General features: G+C 38.6%; 1 protein-coding gene across 1 annotated transcript in view; it reads left to right on the forward strand.

Annotated features, from left to right (window-relative positions):
* The window catches only part of TMPRSS15 (transmembrane serine protease 15), a 143427-nt gene that overhangs the window by 100897 nt on the left and 17187 nt on the right, over positions 1-25343 (forward strand). Inside the window, exons 20-22 of the mRNA XM_049858502.1 lie at positions 9838-9933; positions 16284-16333; positions 16511-16685. Coding sequence (XP_049714459.1) covers positions 9838-9933; positions 16284-16333; positions 16511-16685 — 321 coding nt within the window. The remainder of the gene's footprint in view (positions 1-9837; positions 9934-16283; positions 16334-16510; positions 16686-25343) is intronic.

Genomic DNA, 25343 nt, shown 5'->3' on the forward strand with positions numbered 1-25343 from the left:
AAATCCACCAGCTGCTCCTTGGAAATTCCGTGGGGCAGTTCTACTCTGTCCTGTAAGGTCACCATGAGTCGGAATTGACTTGATGGCAACGGGTTTTTGGTTTTTCAAATAAAGAGAGCCTAAAGATTGAAAATTCCCACATTAAGGACACTTACAAATTTGCACCCACAAGTTTAGCATTAAGTCCTGGAACACAGAAAATAGAACCTGTGCTGTGTAAATCTAGCTTAAGAAGTGGCTGGGCAAGTAGGTGCTTTTGTTCTTGTCCATATTTTCTGTCAGTCTGACCCTGTGCAGAAAACCTTAACTTATTACAACCCAGAACATGGAACAATTAAGACATGACGTGGTAACCAGCAGAAAAAAGAACACTACTATCTTTGACCTTAAACAATTTCTTTGTACTTGCTAACTTTCTACAGAAATAATTAAATAAATTCTGATTTTTTTTTTTTTAATTTGCAGGTTTAGCACTAAAGATGCTTTTTATTTTATCCTTAGCTAATATATAATAATATATACGTATATATATGGAAACCCTGGTGGTGTAGTGGCTAAGTGCTAAGGCTGCTAACCAAAATGTCGGCAGTTCGAATCCCCCAGGTGCTCCTTGGAAACTCTATGGGGCAATTCTACTCTGGCCTATAGGGTCACTATGAGTTGAAATCAACTCGACAGCGCTGGGTTTGGTTTGTTTTTCTTATACATATATATAATATGTATACATTATCATTCATGATTTAATCGACCTGGCTAAAGAGCCCATCATGTACCTGAAATATAAGTTATAAATATGAGGTGGTTTCTTTTAAAATAAAAAATGTATTAACTAAAAATCATTAAGGAGAAGAAATTTTTTTTTCTTTTTTTAGTATTTGCTCCTTAATGATTAGCAAACTATAATAACTTGATAACTTTCTAAGATTAATCTTTAATAGGTTATTTAAAAGTTCTTTTCCTCACCTTTTACTTTCCCTTTTATCAGGAAAGGACAGGGCTGGGAAAAAGCACAATGGTTATAGCCAGGGAAGGAGGAATGGGAGCAAATATGCCTCTTGTAATCAATCCAAGAGCTAGGTCAGCAGCTCTCAAAGCTGGTTACACGTCAGAATCACCTGGTCTTCGGAAACTTTATTTGCATTGACACAATTAAAGCAAAATTCTCAGTGTGTGATTTTAGGATCAAACCTGCAGAATCAACATCATCTGGGATGTATGTATGGTAATGTAAATTCTGGAACCCTGCCTCAGGCCTATTGCATCAGAAAGTCTGGAGTGGGGCCCAGAGATCTGTTTTAACAGTCCCTTGAGGTGATTCTAATGCATGCTAGTGTTTGAGAACCATCGCTCCAGGGTAGGTGTTGTAACCTTTTTTCTGTGGGTCATGGATACTCTTGGCAGTCTGGTGAAACGTTATCTTCTCAGGTTCATACCCAGGTTCATATTTTTAAATGCATAAAGTAGAATACTCATAATTACAAGGGAAATTAATTACATTGAAAACTATCAAAATATTAAAAACAATATGATAATGGTTAACATACGTATTTTTATCAAAGTATTAAATGAGATCGGAAACCTTGGTGGCGTAGTGGTTAAGTGCTACGGCTGCTAACCAAAGGGTCGGCAGTTTGAATCCGTCAGGCGCTCCTTGGAAACTCTATGCAGCAGTTCTTCTCTGTCCTACAGGGTCACTATGAGTCGGAATCAGCTTGAGGCACTGGGTTTGGATTTTGGCTTCTGATGGTTCTAATGATCACAATATAAATGACGAATGTTAATTTTTTTATGCAGCCACTAACTACATGACATGGGATAGCTGTAGGTTTTTTAGTGACAAAAATGATAGATAGCTGGTGATATTGTAGTTAGTACATCTTCATTGTAGATGAAGGAAATAATAAATTTCAATCAGAGGACAGTAGAAATAAAGATGTAATTCTTTTCTTATCCAACTACAAATCTCCAATGTATTATCATGGGCTACTAGGGGCTGTACAGAACCAAGGCTAAGACTTTCATGAATGATGCTGGCTAAAGTGAAGTGCTGAGGTCCTAGTGCCTAAAAGAGCCCCAGGTTATTCTGTTAGAGCAGACCTCCCGTACCAAAGGAATCAATGATCCTGCCTCGGTAGGAAACGTGGAACTCATACAGAATTTCTCTATTTGGTAACTTGACTTTCCCAAAAAACCCTTTACCTGGTATTAAAAACAAAGCTTAGCAAAACAAAACAAAAAACTTTTTTTCTACTGCAACCAGGCTTAAATATCCTATTGAGAATCTGTGACTTATCCCAGGGGATGCCGTAGCTGTTCATTCTGACACTTGGACTATTTTAATTTCTCTGGAACACTTTTTCCTAAAAGGGGGAAAAAAAAATCTATGGTGAGGTTTTTACCAGCCACAGACTGGTATTATTTCTCCTTTGGAAAAATTCATTTCTCATTTCTTCCACTAAATATTTGTAAAAAATGGCTTGAGGGCACTGTCTGACCTCCTCTGACTTCACAAGGGGGAAGGAGAAACAATATCAACAGAGCAAGGCTGATTCCCATGAGACAGGGGCCAGACAAGCTTCCTCTCTCCACCCATCTTTACCAACCCTGACCCCAACTGCCTGAGCACTCTCTACTTCTCTGCTGGGTTCAATAATTCATTACAGTGGACATACAGAACTCACGGATTATACTCACGATCCTATGGGCTTTATTGGGAAGTAACAGGTTACAATTCAGGCTCAGGAGCACTCATGATACAGTTCTTCCATTAGGACAGCTGTGCTCGCAAGCATGCCTCTCCCTTGGCCCTAGGTCTCTCCCCAAAGGCACTCAGCTTTCTCTCTCCGTGGGCCGGGAAGCCCAATGTACTATCTCCTGCTGCCAGGTCTCGGCTGCTGGGTCTCTCCTGCCATGGCTTCTCACCATCCTCAGGGTTACAGTTTTCTCTCTCTCTCCTGCTTACAGGAGCTTCTCAGTGCAAGGATCCTGGATCCAAAGGATGCACTGTCTGCTTCTGGCTGTTCTTTCTTGGTGGTGGTAGCATACTCCTCTCTGCTCTGGAATTGGCTCTCTTTTAAGGCAAAACTCATCAATCCCCTTGGTGGGCCACAATTACCTTATCATGCAGTCCTGCCCAATCACCTGGATGGGAATTACAAGACCGTGGCTAGAAAGGCCACACACAAAAGTAATTAATCACACTGCAATATTGATAAACATATTACTGGGAAATAACTGACTCTTTTACCTAAATGTAACTTTATTGGCACTGACACAATTAAGGCAGAATTCTCTTTGTCTTTAACTCCTATTTTGGCTAATACTCTTTAATACGTATTTTGTAACACGAAGAGTTTTATGTGGCAATGAAATTATTGATACTATATTATACACAGAAAAGGGCAAGAAAATCTTTTATGTTCTGGTATAATTGTGAATCACCTACCAATAATTTTCTGCAACATATAGTTATTTCGTCTATTACACAAAAGCAACAAGAGAGTATCTTGTCCCCCAAATCAATATCCTTTATCATTTCCTTAGATCCTGTTATTTAGGGAGGGGCTTTTTTCTTCTGTATTCTGCAATGGACACAGGTGAGACCAGGAGAAAGCATTAGCCCTATAAAGCAGGTAACTAAAGCTTCCATATTTTTTTTTTCTATTTATTTTCTAAGGAGTACTTACAACTGCTCAAACTATAATCACTGATGTTCATTCTATGAGATCAAGGACAATTTTGAATAAAATTGGTAAAATTTAATGGAGTAATACTCCTTTTTCCCTCCCATCCTTTAAATTTTCTTTCCTTCATCATTTCCTTATTTTCTTTCTTCCTTATGTTTTCATTCCTTCCTCACTTTCTTACTCCCTCCTTCTCTAACTTCTCCATTCTCTCTTTTTAAAAAGAAACTGAGGTGATTTATAACAAAGAGCATATGCAGTATAGTAAGTAGACCACTATATGTGAAAACGAGGCATTGGTAGTTCAGTAGTAGAATTCTTGCCTTCCATGCAGGCAACCCAGGTTCAATTCCCAGCTGGCACACCACGTGCACAGCCACCGCCTGTCTGGCAGTGGTGGGTTGGTGTTGCTATAATGCCAAACGGGTTTCAGTGGATCTTCCAGACGCAGATGGACTAGGTAAAAAGGCCTGGAGCTCTACTTCTGAAAATCAGCCAATAAAGACCTTATGGATCACAATGGCCTTATCCATAACCAATCATGGGGATTATGCAGGTCCGGGCACCATCCACATGAGTCTGGGGACTACTTAACAGCAACTAGCAACAGCATATGAAAATAAGGTCCAAAGGAATAAGCTGGCAAGTCTATAAAACAGAAAGGTCTAGCCCAATTACTAACATTTGTATCTAAGATTCTTGAAAACCCACACAAAAAAGAAAACATTGAATATCACATAGCATTCATTGTGAGATGGAATAAATGCTACCAATTCCATAATGAAGACAGGTTTTTCCTACCCCTAAATTCAAAAAGAAATTTCTCACGTATGCCCTCTGAAATAATAATGCAAAGAAAAAATATATGCAACAAGCAAACTTCACATAAAATGTAATCATGCCTATTACTCAAAAATAAATAAACTTCAAAAGCAACTGAGGAGAAGATCATGTGAAAGTGCGTATGAGTCAAGCATTTACTACAAGAGGTTCTAATCTGGTCATCCAACAATGTAACCCATTTGTGACCTGATTTAATAAGGCATAGAGAGTGCCTAAGGACTTAATAAAGTGCCTAAGGATTTAATAAAGGAGAGCGTCTCTTTAGCAATCTCCCCTAAGTATCACTAAGTAAATATCAGCCATATTTTTAGCTGGAGATGGCCAAGGATTTGTTTCCTTCCTAATGAGATTACATTTATAAGATAATGGGGAGCATCCACCAGGCTGCCTCATCAGTTTCTCTCTTGTTCTTAATACTTGTACAAAGGAGGAAATTGACTAGGTCAAGATAATTTTTCCATTGATCTATTTTTTTCTTTCTCTGGAAGTATTACAAATTTTAAGGGCTGAGGTCAGAAAATCTAAAATTAATTTCACGTACCTGTTCATTAAGAGCTTTCATGGCTCTCAGGGAAAGCCAGGTGTGTTCTTACAAATGTGGTAAATGAATAAGCAATGGTAATGGAAACTTGTCCAGCCCAATCAAGGTGCTTAAAGGACTGCCCACATGCCTGACCCTGTTTGGGGATGATTTGCCATCTTTTGCCTGAAATCCCTTCCCTGCACTATTCCATGACCCCTAAAATGCTCTCGCCTACCTCCTGCCCTGCCAAATCAATCCCTTCTTTCCCTCCAATCTGAAAGGAAGGTCCATCCTTCTTCAAAAGGCTTTTCAGGCTAATCCCACCTGGCTCTATTCATTACTTAAACCTTTTGGGGTGTGAAATGGGCTACAGTGCCTGGCTGCAGCATTGCAATGTGTGATTATTCTTTTTTGCTTTAGTGTATCCAATAGCTTAAAACATCCCTACCTAAGCTCCTTCCTTCCTGCTTCAGGGGAGAATTCTTATTGCAGCAAATACAGTCTGAGGAGCGAGACAAAAGAGAAGAAACCTAAGCAGGGCATGAGAAGAGAGGCAGAAGATTTAATGTGTGCAAGTAGCCTTGGGATATCCTTCTTTCTCTCCCTAGAATTCATCTATGAGTATATTTTTATACTCTATATATGGCCTCAAAAAATAATAATGGTTGCATCTATATGCTTCTTTTCTCGCATAGAATAAAGTTTCCCTGAAACCAGGGAGCCCTTTGAGGGCACATAACCCATAAAAATGGTAATAAAGATTGAGAAATAGCTTTCCTGGAGGCATTAGTATGTCAACAAGGTAATACTATATGACATTTCTATGTGATACCAAACTTCTGCACCGCTATGCTAATATGTGATGGGGTTGCCTAGTTCTGCAGGTCTGCAATGTTTTCAGGAGTTAAAAAGCACAAGCTCCATCTGTAATCTTCACACACAACCTCTGTAAACGTTAACAACTAATTTTCTTGCAAGAAAAGGCAACTGAGATATGGAAAGCCTCAGGTGAATGCATTAGCTGCAGAACTTCATATAGTCCTTCTTAACAATTCAACTTCGCAGTCATTCTGAGATTTTGTCCTTCAAAAACAGTGACAACATAGAGTTACTAACCTTTTATTTTTGCCAAGAACATTTTTTAAAATGTAGTATCTATTGCCTCCATCATTTCTTAAAATAAGGAATAGTTTGTTGTAAACTTATTCTGCTGCTTTATATTCTGTTTATATGTGAATACCAATTGGGATAAACTGTGTTCAGTCAGAAAAAAAGGCTGAGTTTGACTTGGCAGGATTTGAAATGCAGATAGTCTGTCTCAAATTAAATTCCAAACTCTAACATCCAGCACCTGGAAATATCTGTATAAACTGACGGCCCCAACATGCCACTCTAAGGTTGCTGACATCAACATTTAGTACAGAAATTTAATCGTTCAAAAACTTTGTATTTTTTTCAAGAGTATTTTGCCCAGTTATTCTAAATAATCCATGCCAACGTAAGTGCAAAGTCAACTGCATTCTATTTTCTCATGCAAGTTTGAGATTAAAAATGTAGAAAAGACAATCTCATGATATAAGATATATGGGTGTCTCTTTTCTCTGTGTATAAACCTTTATTGCTTCTTCATGGAACAATGAAAACATCACTGTGGAACAGCATTTGTGAATCACGGGTAGAACAATTAGTATTTCTGGAACATCCTTTATTCTTAAAGCTTTACCACTAGTCTTCCTTTCTTCTAGAATAGGCAAATGTTAAAAAAATTAGCTGCCAAGACCATCAAGAAAACTGATTCATAAATAATTTTAACATTATTCAATTTAATCTTTGTCCAGATTTCATTTTGAATTTCTGGAGAAATTAATGCATCCCTTCAGGGTCCGTCTTAAGAGAGATATCCAAGGGAAAGAAAAGGGGGACAGCTAGAGATAATTGAAGAGTCTAAAACCCACGTATGCGAAGTACATTTTTAATACATTACCATTCAAGGTATTCCCCTACTTGGTAATGAGTGCCTTAACATAGATGACTTATCAGGTAACTGTAAGTCACTTTAGAAGTAAAAAAGAAAAACCCTTAGCAAGCAGAAGAAGTAGATGTTATATTTGGCTCACTGTGGTTCCCAGAGAAGCCCTGGTGGTACAGTGGTTAAAGCGCTCTGCTGCTAACTGAACGGTCAGCAGTTTGAACCCACTAGCCACTCCATGGACGAAAGATGTGGCAGTCTGCTCTGTAAAGATTTACAGCCTTGGAAACCCTATGGGGCAGTACTACTCTGTCCCATAGGGTGGCTATGAGTCAGAGTCGACTCGATGGCAGTAGTTTTGGGGTTTGGGTGGTGGTTCACAGCCTGTAACATGCATCAGAATCTCCTGGAGAACTTGTTAAAACACACATCCCTGGGTTCCATGCCTGGAGTTTCTAATTTGGTTGATCTGAGGTGGAGATGGGAAATTTGCATTTCTAATACATTCTTTGGTGAGGCTGATGCTGCTGGTCCAGACAACACCATTTGAGAATCCTAGGACTATAGAAAAAGCTTGTAGAGTCAGGAAGCTAGAAAACTACCTAGAAGAATGTCCAATACATGACAGGCATTCAGCATAATAAGGACGCTAGGAATGCGAGCAAAGGTAAAAAGATGAGAGATGTCTAAAAGGGAAAATGAAGAGTAACTATGACCCACCACCTTTACCTTCACAGCAAAGATATGCACTAATGAACCAATTCCAGTGGTATTTCTGGAGAGCCTGCAGGCAAAGTAGACACAATTCATGTGTCTTCAAATTGGATAGGCAGTCTTTGATATTTTTAAAAGGAAAGTGTGGTACAATGAATTCTAACAGAAGCTGTACCAATGGTAAAATTTAAGGCCCTCTAAGATCTGTTTGGAGCCCTGGTAACGCAGCATTTAAGAGTTTGTCAGCTAACCAAAAGGTTGGCAGTTCGAACCCTCCAGCTGCTCCTTGGAAACCCTATGGAGTAGTTTTACTCTGTCCTCTAGGGTCACTATGAGTTGGAACCCACTTAATGGCAATGGTTTTTTTGTTTTTGTTTTTTTAATGATCTCTTTGGATCTGTGTTCTGTCGTAATGTAAGTCCTTAAACAGAATGCTTCTTAGCTGGTGACGTCCTTCCTGACCTAGAGCATGTCTGACCTTCTGCATCCTCACTGTCCTTTGAAATCGTTATGCCTGTTTTTGGTTTGTTTTCTAAATTATAGCAAATACATTTTATATTAATATTTAAATAAGACAATCCTTCTGCTCACATGGGATGAATATCTTCACATCTAACAACAGAAACACTCATCTTTCCTTTAGTAAATCCATTTTAGGTTTTATTAAAGGAATCAACACTGCTTCGGGTACTTGAGTTACTTTTCCTGTTTATAAAATATAAGTGCCAAATGCTGAATTCTGGGACATTAAGTATAGCCTTCGTTACTCTCTCTGTTCAGTGGGTGAAAGGTAACCAACTATCTTCCAGTTTACTCAAGGGGTTGTCTCACTTGAAAGTGAGAAGAACTCCCTCCACCTCATGTTTTTTCTTTTTATTGATCATAACAGCTATATCCTTACCCAGATAGAAAAGAGTCAGAGTTGGCCACAGTCTGAAGGAAACATTGGGCCTTCTTTTGGAGGGGCAGTGGGTGGCTCCATCATGACCAGTTGTACACCAAAAGATAGAAACCCATTGTCTCCCTGATAACCAGGGGAAGAAAGCAGGAATCAGAATTTTTCCAGACTGAAGGCATATCATATTTTTATAGGAAGATTAAAGTCTGAAATAAATAAAAGATAAGAAACAAGATTAGGAATTGAGAAGCTACAAGTCTTCAGCGGAGCCTAGGGAACCAAAATGTGCTGGACATTTCCTGACACTATGATATCTTCAGTGAAGGTACATAGCTGAAAGCAGAATTAGAAAATAAATATGTTTTCAGGGAAAAGAAGCCCAGGGGCTTAAATGCCTTTTAACACAGGGAGGTATCTCATTTTCCACCCAGTTCTGGCTCACTATTTGTACTTGCAGGTCTAGGCTATATATACCCTTTCAGGGTGGCCACATGGCTTCTGGCTTTAAATAAGGGCTTGTGCTGCTTTGAATTGATGGAAATATCAAGAACAAAGCAACCTTTTGAAAGGTAAACACTACGTTGTTCTTAAGCAGCATGCATGTTTCAAAAGAGAATTACACACAACAGGAGAAAGGCTTAATAAATGATGGTGCAGCAATTCTCGAAATGTTGTCATTAAAACTGATCATTATGGGAACTACTGGAAAACAAAGAAATGTCAAATGAAAAATCAGACATCAAAACAATATGTGCACTGATTTTTAACTTTGTAAAATAATATATGAGCGTGCAATCAAGGTCTAGAGGTATTATGCAATAATAAAAACTACATATTGCAGCTTTATGGGTAATTCTATAGACTTGAACCCTGGTCTTGCAGTGGGCAAAGCAATCAACTGTTAATCAAAAGGTAAGTGGTTAGAAACCACTGACCACTCCATGGGAGAAAGAAATGGCAGTTTACTTCCATAAAGATTTACAGCCTTGGAAACCCCATGGGGTCGCTATGAGTTGGAATTGACTCGATAGTAGTGGGTTTTGTTTTGTTTTTGCACCAACTTTTAGACAGCACAACATCTGAGATTTTATATTAAAATGTTAGTCTCTTTGTATGGAATTCCATAATTTATTTTAATGCCCACAACAATAAATGACTGAAAGTATGTTTTTTTTTTTTCTTTTGATCTGTGTGTGCTTTTCCCTAGGAGTGAGAACTCATCTATGCCAGTCTTGTCCACTGGAGATGGCCCATTTGTAAAGCTGAACACAGCACCTAATGGCAGCCTAATACCAACACCTAGGTGGGTACTAAAATCTGTCCTTGGGGTACTCGTACATGGACTGAAAAGAAGATCAATTTTGCAGCCAGTCGAATTTGAATACTACCACATATTGGCCGTGTAATATTGAAAGTATTTGACTTATTTTATTCATCCAATGACTGAGTAGATGGGTGGTGCAAACCATTAAGTGCTCAGGTACTAACTGAAAGGTTGGCCGTTCATACCCACCCAGAGTAGCCTAGGAAGACTAGCCTGCTGATCTGCTTATAAAAGTTTGCAATCTTGAAAAGCCTATGAAGCAGTTCTACTCTACAACACATGGAATTGCCATGAGCAACTGTAAAAACAAAAAACTTCAGATCATCTCAAACAGTGTCTAACTAATTCTGTCTGATAATACTGCCTAACCCTCATAGACATCATAACTGAAAAAACAAACAAACCCATTGCTGTCCAGTCAATTTCGACTCATAGTGACCCTATAGGACAGAGCAGAACTGCCCCATAGGGTTTCCAAGGAGTGGCTAGTGGATTTGAACTGCTGACCTTTTGGTTCACAGCTGAATGCTTAACCACTACACCACCAGGGCTCCCATAGACATGTTAAGAAGGTTAAATAAGATATTGTATATGTAACTGTCTAGCACACTGGTAGTGATTCAGTAAATTTTAATTTTACACTATTTTTACCCTTACCCCCAGATTCATAAGGAATTAAATCATATAGAAAGAAATATGAGACCTGGAAAAAATTGGTTCAATGTTGATCATATTAAAGAGACCAATACAAATTACCTATCAATTGAAAGCAAAGGAAGAGGTAAAACATATCATGATACTATTTTCTCTGCTTTGCTCCATGGCAGCAAATACAATGTAAAAGTTAAATGAAGAAGTCCAGACTTCTAGTTATGCCCACATAGTCTCTTTTGCTCTTTAATACTAAGTTGACTTTTATAGTCTTTACTAAAGTTTGAAAAGGCAGTGTCCTTCCTGTATTCAAAGACTGGTTTTAGTTTAGATTATGTCATTTCTCCTGTTTTGGCACTAATGGTATTTTTTGTTGAAATTGGTTCCTGAATTTTACAGTACCTTTAAAGGGCAGCTGTGGTTGGGAGAAAGTAACAGCCACAATCCATAACTAGGGGTCAGGATTTAAGATGCCATTGCTGGGGCATTAGCTCGTAGTATTTTGTACAACATACTTAGTGAATAAAAGAAATTACATAATTATTCAGCTATTCATAAAAAGTTACCATTTCCATGAGCTAGAGCAGTAAAACGCATTGGCAAAGAGTATTTTCAGTAGCAGTCAAAGCACTCTGTTTGCAGCTGAATGTCTTATAAGAATATTTGCCTGGGCATTGACTGATATTACTACCATCATTGAGGGTGAAGCAGAGCACCTGCAAGTGAGAAAGCAGGCATACAGATTTTCATTCTAGAAAACATGTCTAAATTTATATTAACATTAGAGGTGTTTCTTGAAGCAGCTTGTACACTGAGGATTTCTTCTTTGTGTATCCTATAGACATTTAAGAATCAATAAGGAGAAGAACAAAGGAAAATTCCTCAAAACATTTGTCTTAACTATATGCATGTTTCAGATCAGAACTAGGCTTTTCATGCTCACCAACAAAATGCCAGGATCATCTTACACTGATGTCACTATTATATGTACATTCATGTTGTCTGAAAGAGACAACACTTACAGGCATAGATAACTTCAGCCTTTTATCACACCAATGAGCCACCTAATTAAATGTCCTTAATCTCTTCCTTCATTAGCCACATTATACTGGGTTGGCAGAAGAACAGACACTTATTTAGTTGGTTAACTGGTTGGTTGGTTAGTTAGTTATTGCAGAGAGTATTATGTTTATTACCCCATGAAAACAGGTGCTTTTGAAAATACCCACAGTACTCATTTTTGTAATAGAAAATAAGGAAGAGGATGTCAGGAAAGGTGATTCCTCCAACTCTGAAAATGTACTGACCTATATCCCCATTCACTTCTCCTGTCGTGAGGTAAACACGAGACTTGGGTTACCCTTTCCTGTCACTGGGAAAGGGCTGCCCAAAGTAATGCCAGCAATTTGGCCCAATATAGCTGAAAATGTTATACAATTCATGCAGCTGTTAGCACTGGCTCCATTTTCTGCCAATTCTTTGGACCACTGCAGTAGTAGTCATAGACATAGTGGAAATTTCACTGAATATTTATTGATCAACATTATGTTCTAAGCACAGTGCTAGATACAGGATCTAAAGTGCTTAACAAAATATTTTATTGAATACCTGTTATGTGATGAACACTGTGGTAGGAACACATCCATTTTTTTCCTCCATTAACCAATAGGTTATTTTCAATCCATGCAAAAGTTCTACGATTTAAGTACTATTGTTCCACTGTAAGGATGAGATGAGAATACAGAGGTTCAGTGTTAATTATAACTTGCACAAGTTCACAAACTGGTAGGCAATGTTGAGATTCTAACTCATGACTTTGTGACTCCAAAACCTACTAGCTTAGCACTCTAATGTGATATCTTCTAAGTTCCCCACAGCAGCGCTCACTTCAAATAGCAATTCTGCAGGGTAGAAAAAAGGGAAAAACATGATGTTTTCAACAAGAATAAAGGTCATGCTGTTGGGTATATGTTAGGAGAGAAATTAGTTCCTTTTGTTATGGTAGATAAAAATGCATCCACTTATGTGACAGTGTTACTCCACTGGGTGGAGACAACAGCGTTGTGGCACTGTCTTTCTTCCTCAGTTATGACAGTGTGACCCCACTCAAAAAACCGACCAAATCCAGTGCCGTCGAGTCAATTCCAACTCATAGCAACCCTATAAGACAGAGTAGAACTGCCCCATGGAGTTTCCAAGGAGTGCTTGGCAGATTCGAACTGCCGACACTTTGGTTAGCAGCCATAGCACTTAACCACTACGCCTAGGCTGAGAGAAAGACACAGGGTCGTGGTACTGTCTTTCTTCCTCAATTATATGGCAGTGTTACCCCACTGGGCTAAGAGAAAGACACAGGGTCGTGGTACTGTCTTTCTTCCTCAATTATATGGCAGTGTTACCCCACTGGGCTAAGAGAAAGACAGGGGGTCGTGGCACTGTCTTTCTTCCTCAATTATATGGCAGTGTTACCCCACTGGGCTAAGAGAAAGACACAGGGTCGTGGTACTGTCTTTCTTCCTCAATTATATGGCAGTGTTACCCCACTGGGCTAAGAGAAAGACAGGGGGTCGTGGCACTGTCTTTCTTCCTCAATTATATGGCAGTGTTACCCCACTGGGCTAAGAGAAAGACAGGGGGTCATGGCACTGTCTTTCTTCCTCAATTATATGGCAGTGTTACCCCACTGGGCTAAGAGAAAGACAGGGGGTCGTGGCACTGTCTTTTTTCCTGTATGGAGGCACTAACCTAGCTCTGACTCTAGAACCAAAGGTTGGGACAGTATTTCTGTTTCTCACCAATTTCACTAAATACATCTGGATAAAGTGAGGATTCCTGACTTGTTCCAAGCAGAGATTAAACAATTTATTCCCCTAACTTAGTCCTCTACACTGAGACACCTCTACTACCTGTGTGTGTTCATGCATGAAAATTTTGAATAACCAAAATATATGGAGAAGGAGGTGCCAACTTCAGTGTAATTTCCTGGTTAACTGTGAAGTTAAGCTGAAACTTTTCTGTGCTTGCTAAAATATATGAATTCTTAAATGTATTAACATTTTTCTTCACATTTTTACATACCACAGAGTATTAAGCATTGCTTAGTCTCTCTGAGGTCATTGAAAATGTTTCAGAAAAATGAACATTTTGAATATGGATTTTTACTAATGAGTATTATAGATGTAGAAAGAGAATAGATGAAATTTCACAGCACACCAGGACACATCCAGAAAATTACTATTTCATCTCTCAACTACAAGTAGATAATAGAAAGGGAGTTAATTGAGGCTTCTTTGGGGAGCTATGGAGACATGCTGATATATCTATACCCACTTCTCACTTATTAACATGGTTAGGTTCAAAGGCCAGGTTATTATGCAAAAATCAGCATTATACAAATTGGTGATATCACATCAGATCACAAAATGGAGGATAATTACATCATTGCATAACTGCCAAATTACATCATTACATAGCTGCCCAACCATTGAGAATCATGGCCCAGCCAAGCTGACACATAACCTTAACCACCGCACCAGCGTTACTCTTCCCTCACGCCTGTCATTTGTTACTGCCAGACATATGTTGTTAATGTGCAAAATAGTTAGCTAGCAGATTTTTTACTATTATTGTAAATGCAAAATATAAGATAACGAGACAGTCAAAAAGTGAGGAGTATGTTTATATCTGGTGTTGTCGGGTGCCATTGAGTCAGTTCCAATCGTAACGACCCTATGTACAACAGAACGAAATACTGCTCAGTTCTGTGCCATTCTCACAATCATCGTTTTGCCTGAACCCATTGTCACAGCCACTGTGTCAATTCATCTTGTCAAGGGTCTTCCTCTTTTTTGCTGACCCTCTACTTTACCAACCATGATGTACTTCTCTAGGGACTGATCCCTCCTGATAACATGTCCAAAGTATGTGAGACAAAGTCTCACCCTCCTTGCTTCTAAGGAGCATCCTGTGTGTACTTCTTCCAAGACAGATTCGTTTGTTCTTCTGGCAGTCCATATTCTTCGCCAACACACCATAATTCAAAGGCATCAATTCTTCTTTGGTCTTCATCCTTCATTGTCTAGCTTTTGCGTGCATACAAGGTGATTGAAAACACCATGGCTTGGGTCAGGCACACCTTAGTCTTCAAGGTGACATCTTTGCTTTTTAACACTTTAAAAAGGTGGCTATCTAGATGGATGAAAATATATACACACACATTGGCTATTAATAAAGTATAAGTAGATTTCCTTATATTTCAGTTGAAATTATCCTCTATTTTAAATAGTATGTCAAACATAAAACAAGGATGTATCTGATTTCAAATAAATCTTATCCTATATGTTCCAGAGACTCTGAATTGCTCTGATTGTATTTATAATCTCACATGTATTGTTAGGACTGATTTGTTTATTTTGTTTTTCCCTAAAATTTCAAGCACCTAAATAACATGCACAATTAGATGTAGTTAAATATATAAACATGAACCATTAAAGTTATACATGTGTGTTATGGTATGTGTGTATTTTAAAGGGAACAATATCTATCTGCAGGGGCTGCTTTATGAAATAGTGTGGGCAAGTACTTTAATTCCTTATGTTATACTGATCTCTAGTGGAGACTCAGGATAACACATTTTAAAGGAATGTTTAAATTTTTGAATTAAACATTGAATTTTTGACTTTTGAATGCTTGGCTTTTGAAAAATTTGGTGTCCAAATTTTAAAATAGATGGTAAGTTTTTTTAATCATTTATACTTCCACTGTGTTTTCACATTTGCCTGTGCACATGTCTGTCTCCCATGAAAACAACACCTGCTATTGGATCATCATTGAATTCCCTGAATCAAGCCCACAGCCAGGTCCACAGTACTGGGGACTGCATAGTTGTCAGATTAGCAATACAGGGGCATATTCTGTATTACATAATGATGAAATTTCAAGGTTGGTTCAAGCGAAATAATAAGAGCTATCATTTATTGGAAATCCTGGTAGTGCAGTTGGTGGTTAAGAGCTACCGCTGCTAAACAAAAGGTCGGCAGTTCGAAAACACCAGGTGCTCCTTGGAAGCCCTATGGGGCAGTTCTACTCTGTTCTATGGGGTCGCTAGAAGTCAGAATTGACTCAACGGCAACAGGTTATCACTTATTAGGAACCCTGGTGACTCAGTGGTTAAGAGCTTGGCTGCTAACTAAAAGATCGGCGGTTCAAATCTACCAGCTGTTCCTTGAAACCTCCAGGGGGCAGTTCTACTCTGCCCTACAGGGTTGCTATGAGTTGGAATTGACTCCATAGCAACGGGTTTGGTTTGGGTTATCATTTGTCAAGTGTGACTGTGGGTAAGACACAATGATATTGTATTACATATATTTCTTTTCATTTTCACAAAATTCCAGTGAGGTAAGTGCTGTTACTCCCACTTTATGAACGAGAAAAGCGTCTCAGCGATAGTGAGCCACTTATCCAAAATCACACCAAGAGTCAGCGGTAGAGTACGAATGCAAACTCATGTCTGACTTCTACACCAGACTTTTTCTGCTGTGTGTTTCAGTCTTTCTGAGTTTTCATATGTGATACTTATGTTACAAAGTCGTTTTTGCTAAGAAAATACGCTTGTTTGCGCTGCTTTACTTTAAAATGTTAAGTTCCCAATTTTTGAAAATATCCTTCTTTTCTTACAGTCAAAAGTGTTTGCAGGATTCATTGATACAGTTGCAATGTAACCAGAAAAGTAAGTCAATATTTTGTCATGTTCTCTTCCAGGTCTTCAGTTTAAAATTCTGAATAGAATATTTATGTCACTTGAAGTTATTGTGTAGCGATCCACTCAATTTTCATGATTAAAAGAAACTCATCAAAATAAAATACATAAAATATATGCTTTTTTCTTTTTCAATGCTATTGCTAGCATGTGGGGAGAAACTGGTGGCTCGAGAAGTCAGCCCGAAGATCGTCGGAGGAAGTAATGCGGAAGAAGGGGCCTGGCCCTGGGTCGTTGCTCTGTATTATAATGGTCGACTACTCTGTGGCGCTTCTCTTGTCAGCAGCGACTGGCTGGTGTCCGCTGCACACTGTGTATACGGGTGAGTCCCAGGGTCTGTTCTCAGGCCACCTCGCTACAGCAGACATCACTGAGCGAGCCCGTTTCATACAGGCTTTCCAAACCACCCCCCAGGGAAATGCTCCTACTGTTCATGACATTATAAACTTTCAAGTCATTACAAACCCTCATTAGATATTTTCATCAAGTACTGTTTCCCACATACATAAAAATTGAATTTTTTTTAACTGATTCACAAGGTAAGCATTTAAGGGTGTGAAATTAGCATTTTATCTATAAATTAAGCTGGTTATCATTTAAGTAAAAGGGGCCCTGGTGGTGCAATGGTTAAAGTACTCAGCTGCTAACCGTAAGGTCAGAGGTTTAAACCCGCCAGCAGTTCCTCTGGAGAAAAAGACCTGGCGATCTGCTCCTGGAAAAGATTCAAACCAAAACAAAACCCATTGCCACTGAATGGATTTTGACTTATAATGACCTTATGTGGGACAGAGTAGAATTGCCGCATAGGGTTTCCAAGGCTGAAATCTTTAGGGAAGCAGACCACCATGTCTTTCTCCTGCGTAATGGCTGGCAGGTTCCAACCCCGACCTTTTGCTTAGCAGTTGAGCTCTTTAACCACTGCCCCACCAGGGTTCCTCCATAAAGATTACAGCCTAGGAAACCCTATGGGGCAGTTCTACACTGTACTATAGTGTCACTATGAGTCAGAATCCACTTGACAGCACACAGCAACAACAGCATTCAATGAGGCCAATATTTATCATCCGCAAAGTGTCAGTATCAAAAAGCATGTATAGGTAGCCCTCAAGTTAGAAATATATTTTGCTTTTAGAAGTTCATGAGTAAGCACTTTGTTATGCACGAGGATTAAAAATAAAAATAAATAAATAAAACTTAGTTCTCAAGTCAGATTTAGTTTGATACTTCCTTTAACTAAAAATTAAGACTAATATCCACCATATCAAACTCTTTTTCTATAACGTAATTAATATGAGAAAATCCAGGTCGAATTCTAAAGCAAGGGTATATCTTCACCCCCCTTGAAATAGCCATTCCTAAAGCAGCACCACCCCTGATGGCTCAGGGGTTAAGCATTTAGCTGCTAACCAAAAAGGTCAGCAGTTCGAATCTACCAGCTGCTCCTTGGAAACCCTGTTCTACTCTGTCCTATAGGGTCACTATGAGTTGTAATGGACTCTGTGGCAGTGGGTTTGGGTTTTGGTTTTAAAGCAGGACCAGAGGAATGAATCGAGCGGATAAAGGGTGGAGAACAAAAGGAGGAGAAAATCAATAATTGTGGGCCCATGAATATGTTAATTCTCTACTTCTACATGAGGGAACTACCTCTTTAGATAATCACATTCTAGCAGTTTTGAATTAGGTCAGATAAAAAGCAGGGCTTCTAACCACTTATTTTCAGTTTGACCCCCTGCTGACAACTTGCATTTCAACCCCAGATGTACTGAATCAGAATCTACATTTTAACAAGATCCCTTGGTGACTTTTACGAGAAATGCAAATTCTCAGCAGAGACTCCTAAACCCTGACTTAGGACTCCTCTGCCCTGAATGAGTAGGAGAGGTCTCCAGAGAATGAACCTACTTGTGAGGAGTAGAATAAGCCCCTCCATAGCCAGCTGTCAGGATTCCTGAGGAAGGAACCCGTGTGCGCTCAGGCATGGAAGCAGGAGCAATGGTTAATCAGGTTAAAAGTGTTAACTCTCCCCATCGACACAGAAATTGAAAGTTCTTGAGTGGATGAAGACAAATTATCTGACACAGGATTGTGGAAGGTTTTGGGGGGAGTTAAAGAGGGCCAGGAAGAACGAGCGCTAATGGATTGAGTATGTGTCTAAATAGCCATCATGGCTGAGAGAGGGCGACTCAAATGCATGATCCTAGGAACCCAGAGAATGAGGACCCTCAGTCAGATCTCAGGCTGGCCAACCAGCTGACCTCCAACGGCGCTATCCAGATCTACATCTAAAGCTCTCTCTGATTGTGAACTGAGCCCTGTGTCTAGGTGCCAAAACTACTGCTTCTCCCATATACAAATTCTACCTTCTTGAATTTGCTGCCTCCTGATAATTATATTTAATGTTTCCAACCATAATGTAACAAACGTCTATAACCATTGATATTCCTATCTCCTGCCCTAACCCGGCTTTAACCCTTGTCTACATGATGCTCCCTGCCTCAGGCATGTCACAGATGGGTAACATCTAGATCCTAGTTGTATAGTAAATAAAGGGTATTTTTAGCTAAAGATTCTTCTTGTACATATGTAAGTCTTAGTAAGTTAGCAAGCTCCTGTATTAAACCTCGGATTTGGTACATTCCTCTGTTTGATGTTCTTGCAGAGCTCTTGCTTTCTAAATGTCAGCCAGGCTTGCACTAATATCACTGACATCTTCCAATTATCTACCTTACGGATGTGCTTAGCATAGGTCAATGATACCAATATTACAGCTTTTCAAACCACAAATATACCAAAAAATTGAAAAACCATTGTTCTAATATAAACACATGTTCAGTCATAGAGGAAATAAAATGTCTTTTCACAGGATTTCAATTTGAACACAAGCAAAGATGAGCTGTAATAGAATTGCAACGAACTCAATATTATCCTCACTATTTCCAACCTTGTATTTTACTTTTCTCACCCTCTACAATGGCATTATTTCTTTTCTAGGTGCCAAGAGTTTTCTTGCTTTCTATTTCATGTCTCTAACAAAACAAGCAGGCTTCGGATATAACTTTAGATAATTTTACCAAAAAACAGATTATCAATATGCTAATACCATTTATTTGACATTTTTAAAACCCTAGTTGTATAGTAAAAGGCTTAATTTTCTAATAAAAAGAATAATACAGATAAAGCAACTTATGGAAATCACATAACACAAGGGCTTGTCCTCAATGTAAACCTGTTCCAGATGTTTTAGGCTGCAGGTGGTTAAGACGGCTTAATTGGAGAGCTCGTTTCCTGTGTTCTTTCTTATTGTCAACACTTCCATTTTCATCGCTCTGCCTCAGTACTCCTGGATGATCCTAAATGTCCCAGGGCCAGTTCTCTTCCTCTCTCCCCGAACTATCTTCTTCTCCAACCTTAAAAGATAGTTTTGGAAGGTTATGGGCCAACTTCGCTATAATCTAAAGAGCAAGACTAACTTTGAATCAGAGGATGGGGTTTTGATTCTATCTATCTATGCTGCTCACCTGCATTTGAATTATGGTGTTGGTGGAGAACATTGAACATAACATGGACTGCTAGAATAATGAACAAATTAGTCTCAGAAGAAATACAACCAGAATGCTCCTTAGAAGTGAGGATGATGAGACTTTGGTTAGCTTACTTGGGACACGTCATCAGGAAAAACCAATTGCTAGAAAAAGACATTATGGTTGGTAAAGTGGAGCGTCCACAAAGGTCAGGGAGGCCCTCAATGGGATGGATTGATAAAGTGGCCGAAACAATGGACTTAAACTTAGCAACGATCATGAAGATAGCACAGAACCAAGCAACGTTCCGTTCTCTTACACATAAAGTTTCCATGAGTTCAAGCTGACTCGGTGGCAACTAATAACTACTAACAACATGCTACTGACCTATGTGTGATTACAGACCAGTGACTTAAGTATTTCTGGGCTTTAGTCTCTTCATCTGCAGCATGATCACAAGGATATCTACCTCCTAAGATAGTTAAGATGTTGCAGTACTTTTGAAAGCTAAGTCATAAAACAGTACAATACAGATTTTATTGTGCTAATGAACCTTCACAGGAGAGTTCATGAAAGAAGAGTCCAAGTCTTGCACAGTAGACACCCAATACATTTCTAAACTCTCTGTACTGATATAATTTAAAACAAGCAGAAAAATTGTAAGAATATTTCAGCAAACTCCTGTATACCTTTAGCCAGATTCACCAAGTGTTTATATTTTACACTCTATGCTTCATTTTTCCCTTTCTCTCCACATCTGAAGACATATTTTTCTGAACCATTTGATAGTATGTTAAATATTGTACCCTTTATCTTTATAAATACTTCCATGTATTTTTTTAAGGACCCGGATAATCATCAAGTCATGAAAATGTAACATTAATTAATTTTTAAATAATTAATTAATTATAATCTAGTACACGATATATATACTCATTTTTGTCAACTTTTCCAAATATGCCCTTGGCTTATTTGCTTGCTTGTTTGTTTGCCACAGAAAAACCTGGTGCATTGCATTTAGCAGTTATTCCCTTTAATCTTCTTTCATCTCAAATAGTCCCTCAGTCTTTCTGTCATTCTCGTCTTTATTGTTTTTGAAGAATACCGACCAATTTGTAGAAAGTCCTTCCACTTGCATTTATCTAAGGTTTCTTCAGAATTAGATTCAGGTCGCATGTCTTTGGGCAGCTCTACCTCTTCTCGGTGCATGATATCAGGAGGTGCATGATATCAGGAGGCACATGATGTCTGTTTGTCCAGGTTTTGGTTAAGATGGTATCTACCGGCTCTTCTACTATCTACTGCAGAGCACGCACTGAATTAAGTAATTTGTGGGAAGCTCCATCAAAACAAGGTAAATATCCTATTCCCCATCAAACTTTGAACCATTAATTTTAGTATCTATTAATGCTTTTCTAACTCCATCATTCTTTCTTATTTATTAGTTTGAACTCTATAAATAGTATAGGTAAGAAAGAAATTGCCACCCCTGCCCATTTATTTATATATTCATTGATTTTTGTATCAATACAGACTCAAGAGATTTTTATTTTATACAATAGGTTTTTTCTTTTATTAGGGTTTTTTTTATTCACTGGCTCAGTTTTTCTCAGAGTTGGCCAAAGGGAAATCCTTCATGTTTGCACCTATGTCCATGTTGTTGTAACCCTAGTCTTTGAATACCTCTTTACTTTCTGGAAAAAAAAAAGATGTTCCAGATTCATCTTGTACTTTCTGTGCCTTAGCCCTTGAATCAACATTTTTTCTCCAAGAAGCCCATGTTCCATTTAGCTAATCTTATTTCCTTCTACATTTCAAAAAATAAGTTCTTATACGCTCATTGCTACTGTTACTGCATCTTTGTTCCTAGACTCTCTCAAGAGACAGATGGATATAGATATATAGATAAATAAATTCAAAATTATGCTATACACGCACACACACACCCCCATACATATATATACATAATACTTCCAATTCAAATCACATACCATATAACTCCCATCTCCAAAAATGGGAAAGCTTTTCTTACAACTCACAGTATATTTACTTATGTGCTGCATATCCTGTTGCCATCGAGTCAATTTTGACTCATAGTGACCCTACAGGATAGAGTAGAACTGCCCCATAGGGTCTCCAAGGAGCAAGTAATGGATTCCAAGTGGCAACCTTTTGGTCAGCAGCCAAGCTTTTAACCAGTGCACAACCAGGGCTCAGGTTTCCAAAAACCAAAACCAAACCCACTACCGTCAAGTTGATTCTAACTCATAGCAGCACCATATGACAGAGTAGAACTGCCCCATAGGGTTTCCAAGGCTGTAAATCTTGACCGAAGCAGGCTGCCACATATTTCTCCCAAGGTGCTGTTGATGGGTTCAAACTGCTGAACTTTTTGGTTAGAAGTCGATTATTTTAACCACTTTGCTACCAGGCTTCCTCTATGCTCAGGTTTAGACAACAATAAAAAGTAGTTTGAGATTGCTTTACTCTGTAAAGTAACTTACCAGAGTTCAATATTTATTTGCCCTTCTTTTTTCTCCTTGAGGTAAAATTTACATACAATTAAATACATAATTATAAATGTACAGTTTGATGAGTTTTGAAAATACCGGCTGTGTGCTACACACTCCTATCAAGATATAAAACATCTCTATCACCCAAGAAATTTCCCTCATACTCCTTGCCAGTCAATCACCATCCCTGATTCCAGAGGCAACCGCCATTCAGTCGCTTGGTTGGACAGTCATGTATAGATAGATCTACAGTCTGAGTCATATTTATCAAATAGAAAAATATCAGTAATGAAATCAGCCATAAGAGAGTCCTCTTGCCAATCTTCCATTTTTGAATTTAGCTCTTCAGAGCTGACCAAGTACATCACATGAATTACCTTATTTCTTACTGAAACAATTCCTTGAAATAGGGGTTAATGTTCCTCAGATAGGTGATCTCATAAATAAGGTGTCTTGGGCAATTTCAAAAAATACACACTACTATTTGTACTTTATTTAGTGCTAAATTTATTAAACTGGTATACCTACTTAAACTTTGATAACCAACTTTTTAAACATTTAAGCATTGACTATAAAATAACATTAATTGATACTGCAATGGGTTAATCAATACTGCAATTACAATTTAACATTTGAATTATTTGAATCCTCTAAGCACTATAAGGAGGACATAGAACATACACAAACACAGTAATTAAAAAATTATTTCACTTCTATTTAAATCTCTTCTAAAACATAAACATCATGGGTTCAATTCATTTCTCTATCTGCCTATTCCTTTGGCTTTTGTGGGTTAGACTAATAGTTAATACATTATCTTCTTCAAGTTGCAGAAATGCTACGATACCTTTTGAAGATTTGAGTAATATTTGCAGACCAAGAAGAAGAGCATTTCCTTAGGCCAGTAGAGATTTCAAGGTCAAGTTAGTGACTTACTTATTTTTTGTTAGGGTGCAGGACTTGGTTTCTTTGCTAAAGTAATTCAAGTTTGAGCTGGTAGTCATCTCTTGGTAGTTAAAAATCTCTTACTGTATCATTAATATTTTTAGATTTTTGCCTTTCTCACAAGTTTTATCCATTTCCAATCTACTGTCTCCCCCCTTAGAATCATGTATTCTTTAAATTCCCCTTGGTCCCATTATATAACCTATTTCCTTGACACTTATTCTATTAGCACTATTTTTAATAACGTATTTTTTACTAGCAGGTATCATATTATATTAGTCAACTCATAAGTTTTATTTCCTCGAAATTTTTGTATCAGATCTCCGAAATTACCTCTCTTTTGAGAACTAGTTCATCATCTTGCCTCATACTGTTGAACCTTTTTTTTCCCTCGATTATTTGGTGTAACTGCTTATGCTAATGTGGGTTGACATAAAAATCCACCCCCCCCCTTACCCAAATATTGTGTGTGACCACTAGTGGTGCTCAACCCTTCCTACTCTTGAATTAGTTTCTGTTTGCACATATTCATTAAATAAAATGAAATTACCTGAGCACATACCCTGTGCCAGGCATTGTTTTAAATTTTGTATTACATTGGTGTACAGATCCACAGAGTCATTGTCCTAATAACGCTTGCATTATAGCGTAGGGCAGAAAGACATTCAATAAACATTTTCGTGTAACTGGAAAGAGAGTGATGGAAGCAAGAGGAGCAGTTTGGGACAATAGGTTGAAGAGAGTCTCACTGAATAAATAATTGAAGGAAGACTTAACACAGTGAGGGAGAAAGTTATGCAAATTGCTGGGGAGGGAACAGGACCCTTTGAAGTTCTTAGGTAGAAATGAAGTAGGTGTATGTGGTAGACAGAATAATGCCCCTCACAAAGATGCCACATCCTAATCTCCAGAACCTGTAAATATGTTACTTACATGGCGAAAATGGCTTTACAGATTTGATTAAATTAAGGGTCTTGAGGTGGAATAATTATCCCTGATTATCCATGTGGGCCCAATGTAACCACAAGGATGTGTATATAGGAAAAGGGGAGCGAGAGAATCAGAGAAGGAGATATGATGAAGAAGCAGAGGTTGGAATAATGCGAGGAAGAGGCTATAAGCCAAGGAATGCATGTGGCCACCAGAAGTTGGCAAAGGCAAGGGCAAAGAGTCTCCCCTAGAGCCTCCAGAGGGAGCACAGCCCTGCTGACTCCTGATTTTAGAACTTCCAAAGTGTAAGACAGTAAATTCATACTGCTTTTGGCTACTAATTTTGTGGTAATTTTTTACAGCAGCAATAGGAAACTAATATAGTTTCATCCAAAAACAAGAAGCCCTGGTGCTGCTGCCAAGAAACTGATTGGCAGAGTGGTAGGAACAAGATTGGACACAGAAGGCAGGGCCAGGTCATAGGCCGTGGTGAAGACACAGGAAACCGCTTGCTGTTGGGTCAACTCTGACCCATGAAAACCTATGTGTGTCAGAGTAGAACTGTGCACCATGGGGTTTTCAATGACTGATTTTCAGAAGTAGATCACCAGGCCTTTCTTTCGTGGCATCTCTGGGTGGACACAAACCTTTAACCTTTCGGTTAACAAGCAAGCAGGTCAACCATTTGGGGTGAGAAATCATTTGGAGGTCAGAGGAATAATATAATCTAATTAGGCTGCGATGCAGAGATGAGACTGCTGGAAGAGGGAGAGGATGAAATGGGGGAGACCAACCAGGGGAAGACAGTGGTGGCACTAGGATGGTGGCTGACAAAGATGGACAAGTAGCTGGATTCCATTAGTAAGTTCCAGTGGATAGAGTCATCTGAATTTACTAATGGATCACAGGTAAGGAGTAAGAGAAAGAGAAGAAGCAAGGGTTTGCATGTGGGCAACAGGGTGAGTGTTGGTACCATTTACTGAGATGAGAAAGATGGGAAAAACAAGATTGGAAAGGGAGTAAGAGTTGTTATTTTTATATATTAATTTGGGACTTACTGTTAGACCTCTA

This window comes from Elephas maximus, chromosome 18, assembly GCF_024166365.1.
Source record: "Elephas maximus indicus isolate mEleMax1 chromosome 18, mEleMax1 primary haplotype, whole genome shotgun sequence".
Taxonomy (NCBI): domain Eukaryota; kingdom Metazoa; phylum Chordata; class Mammalia; order Proboscidea; family Elephantidae; genus Elephas; species Elephas maximus.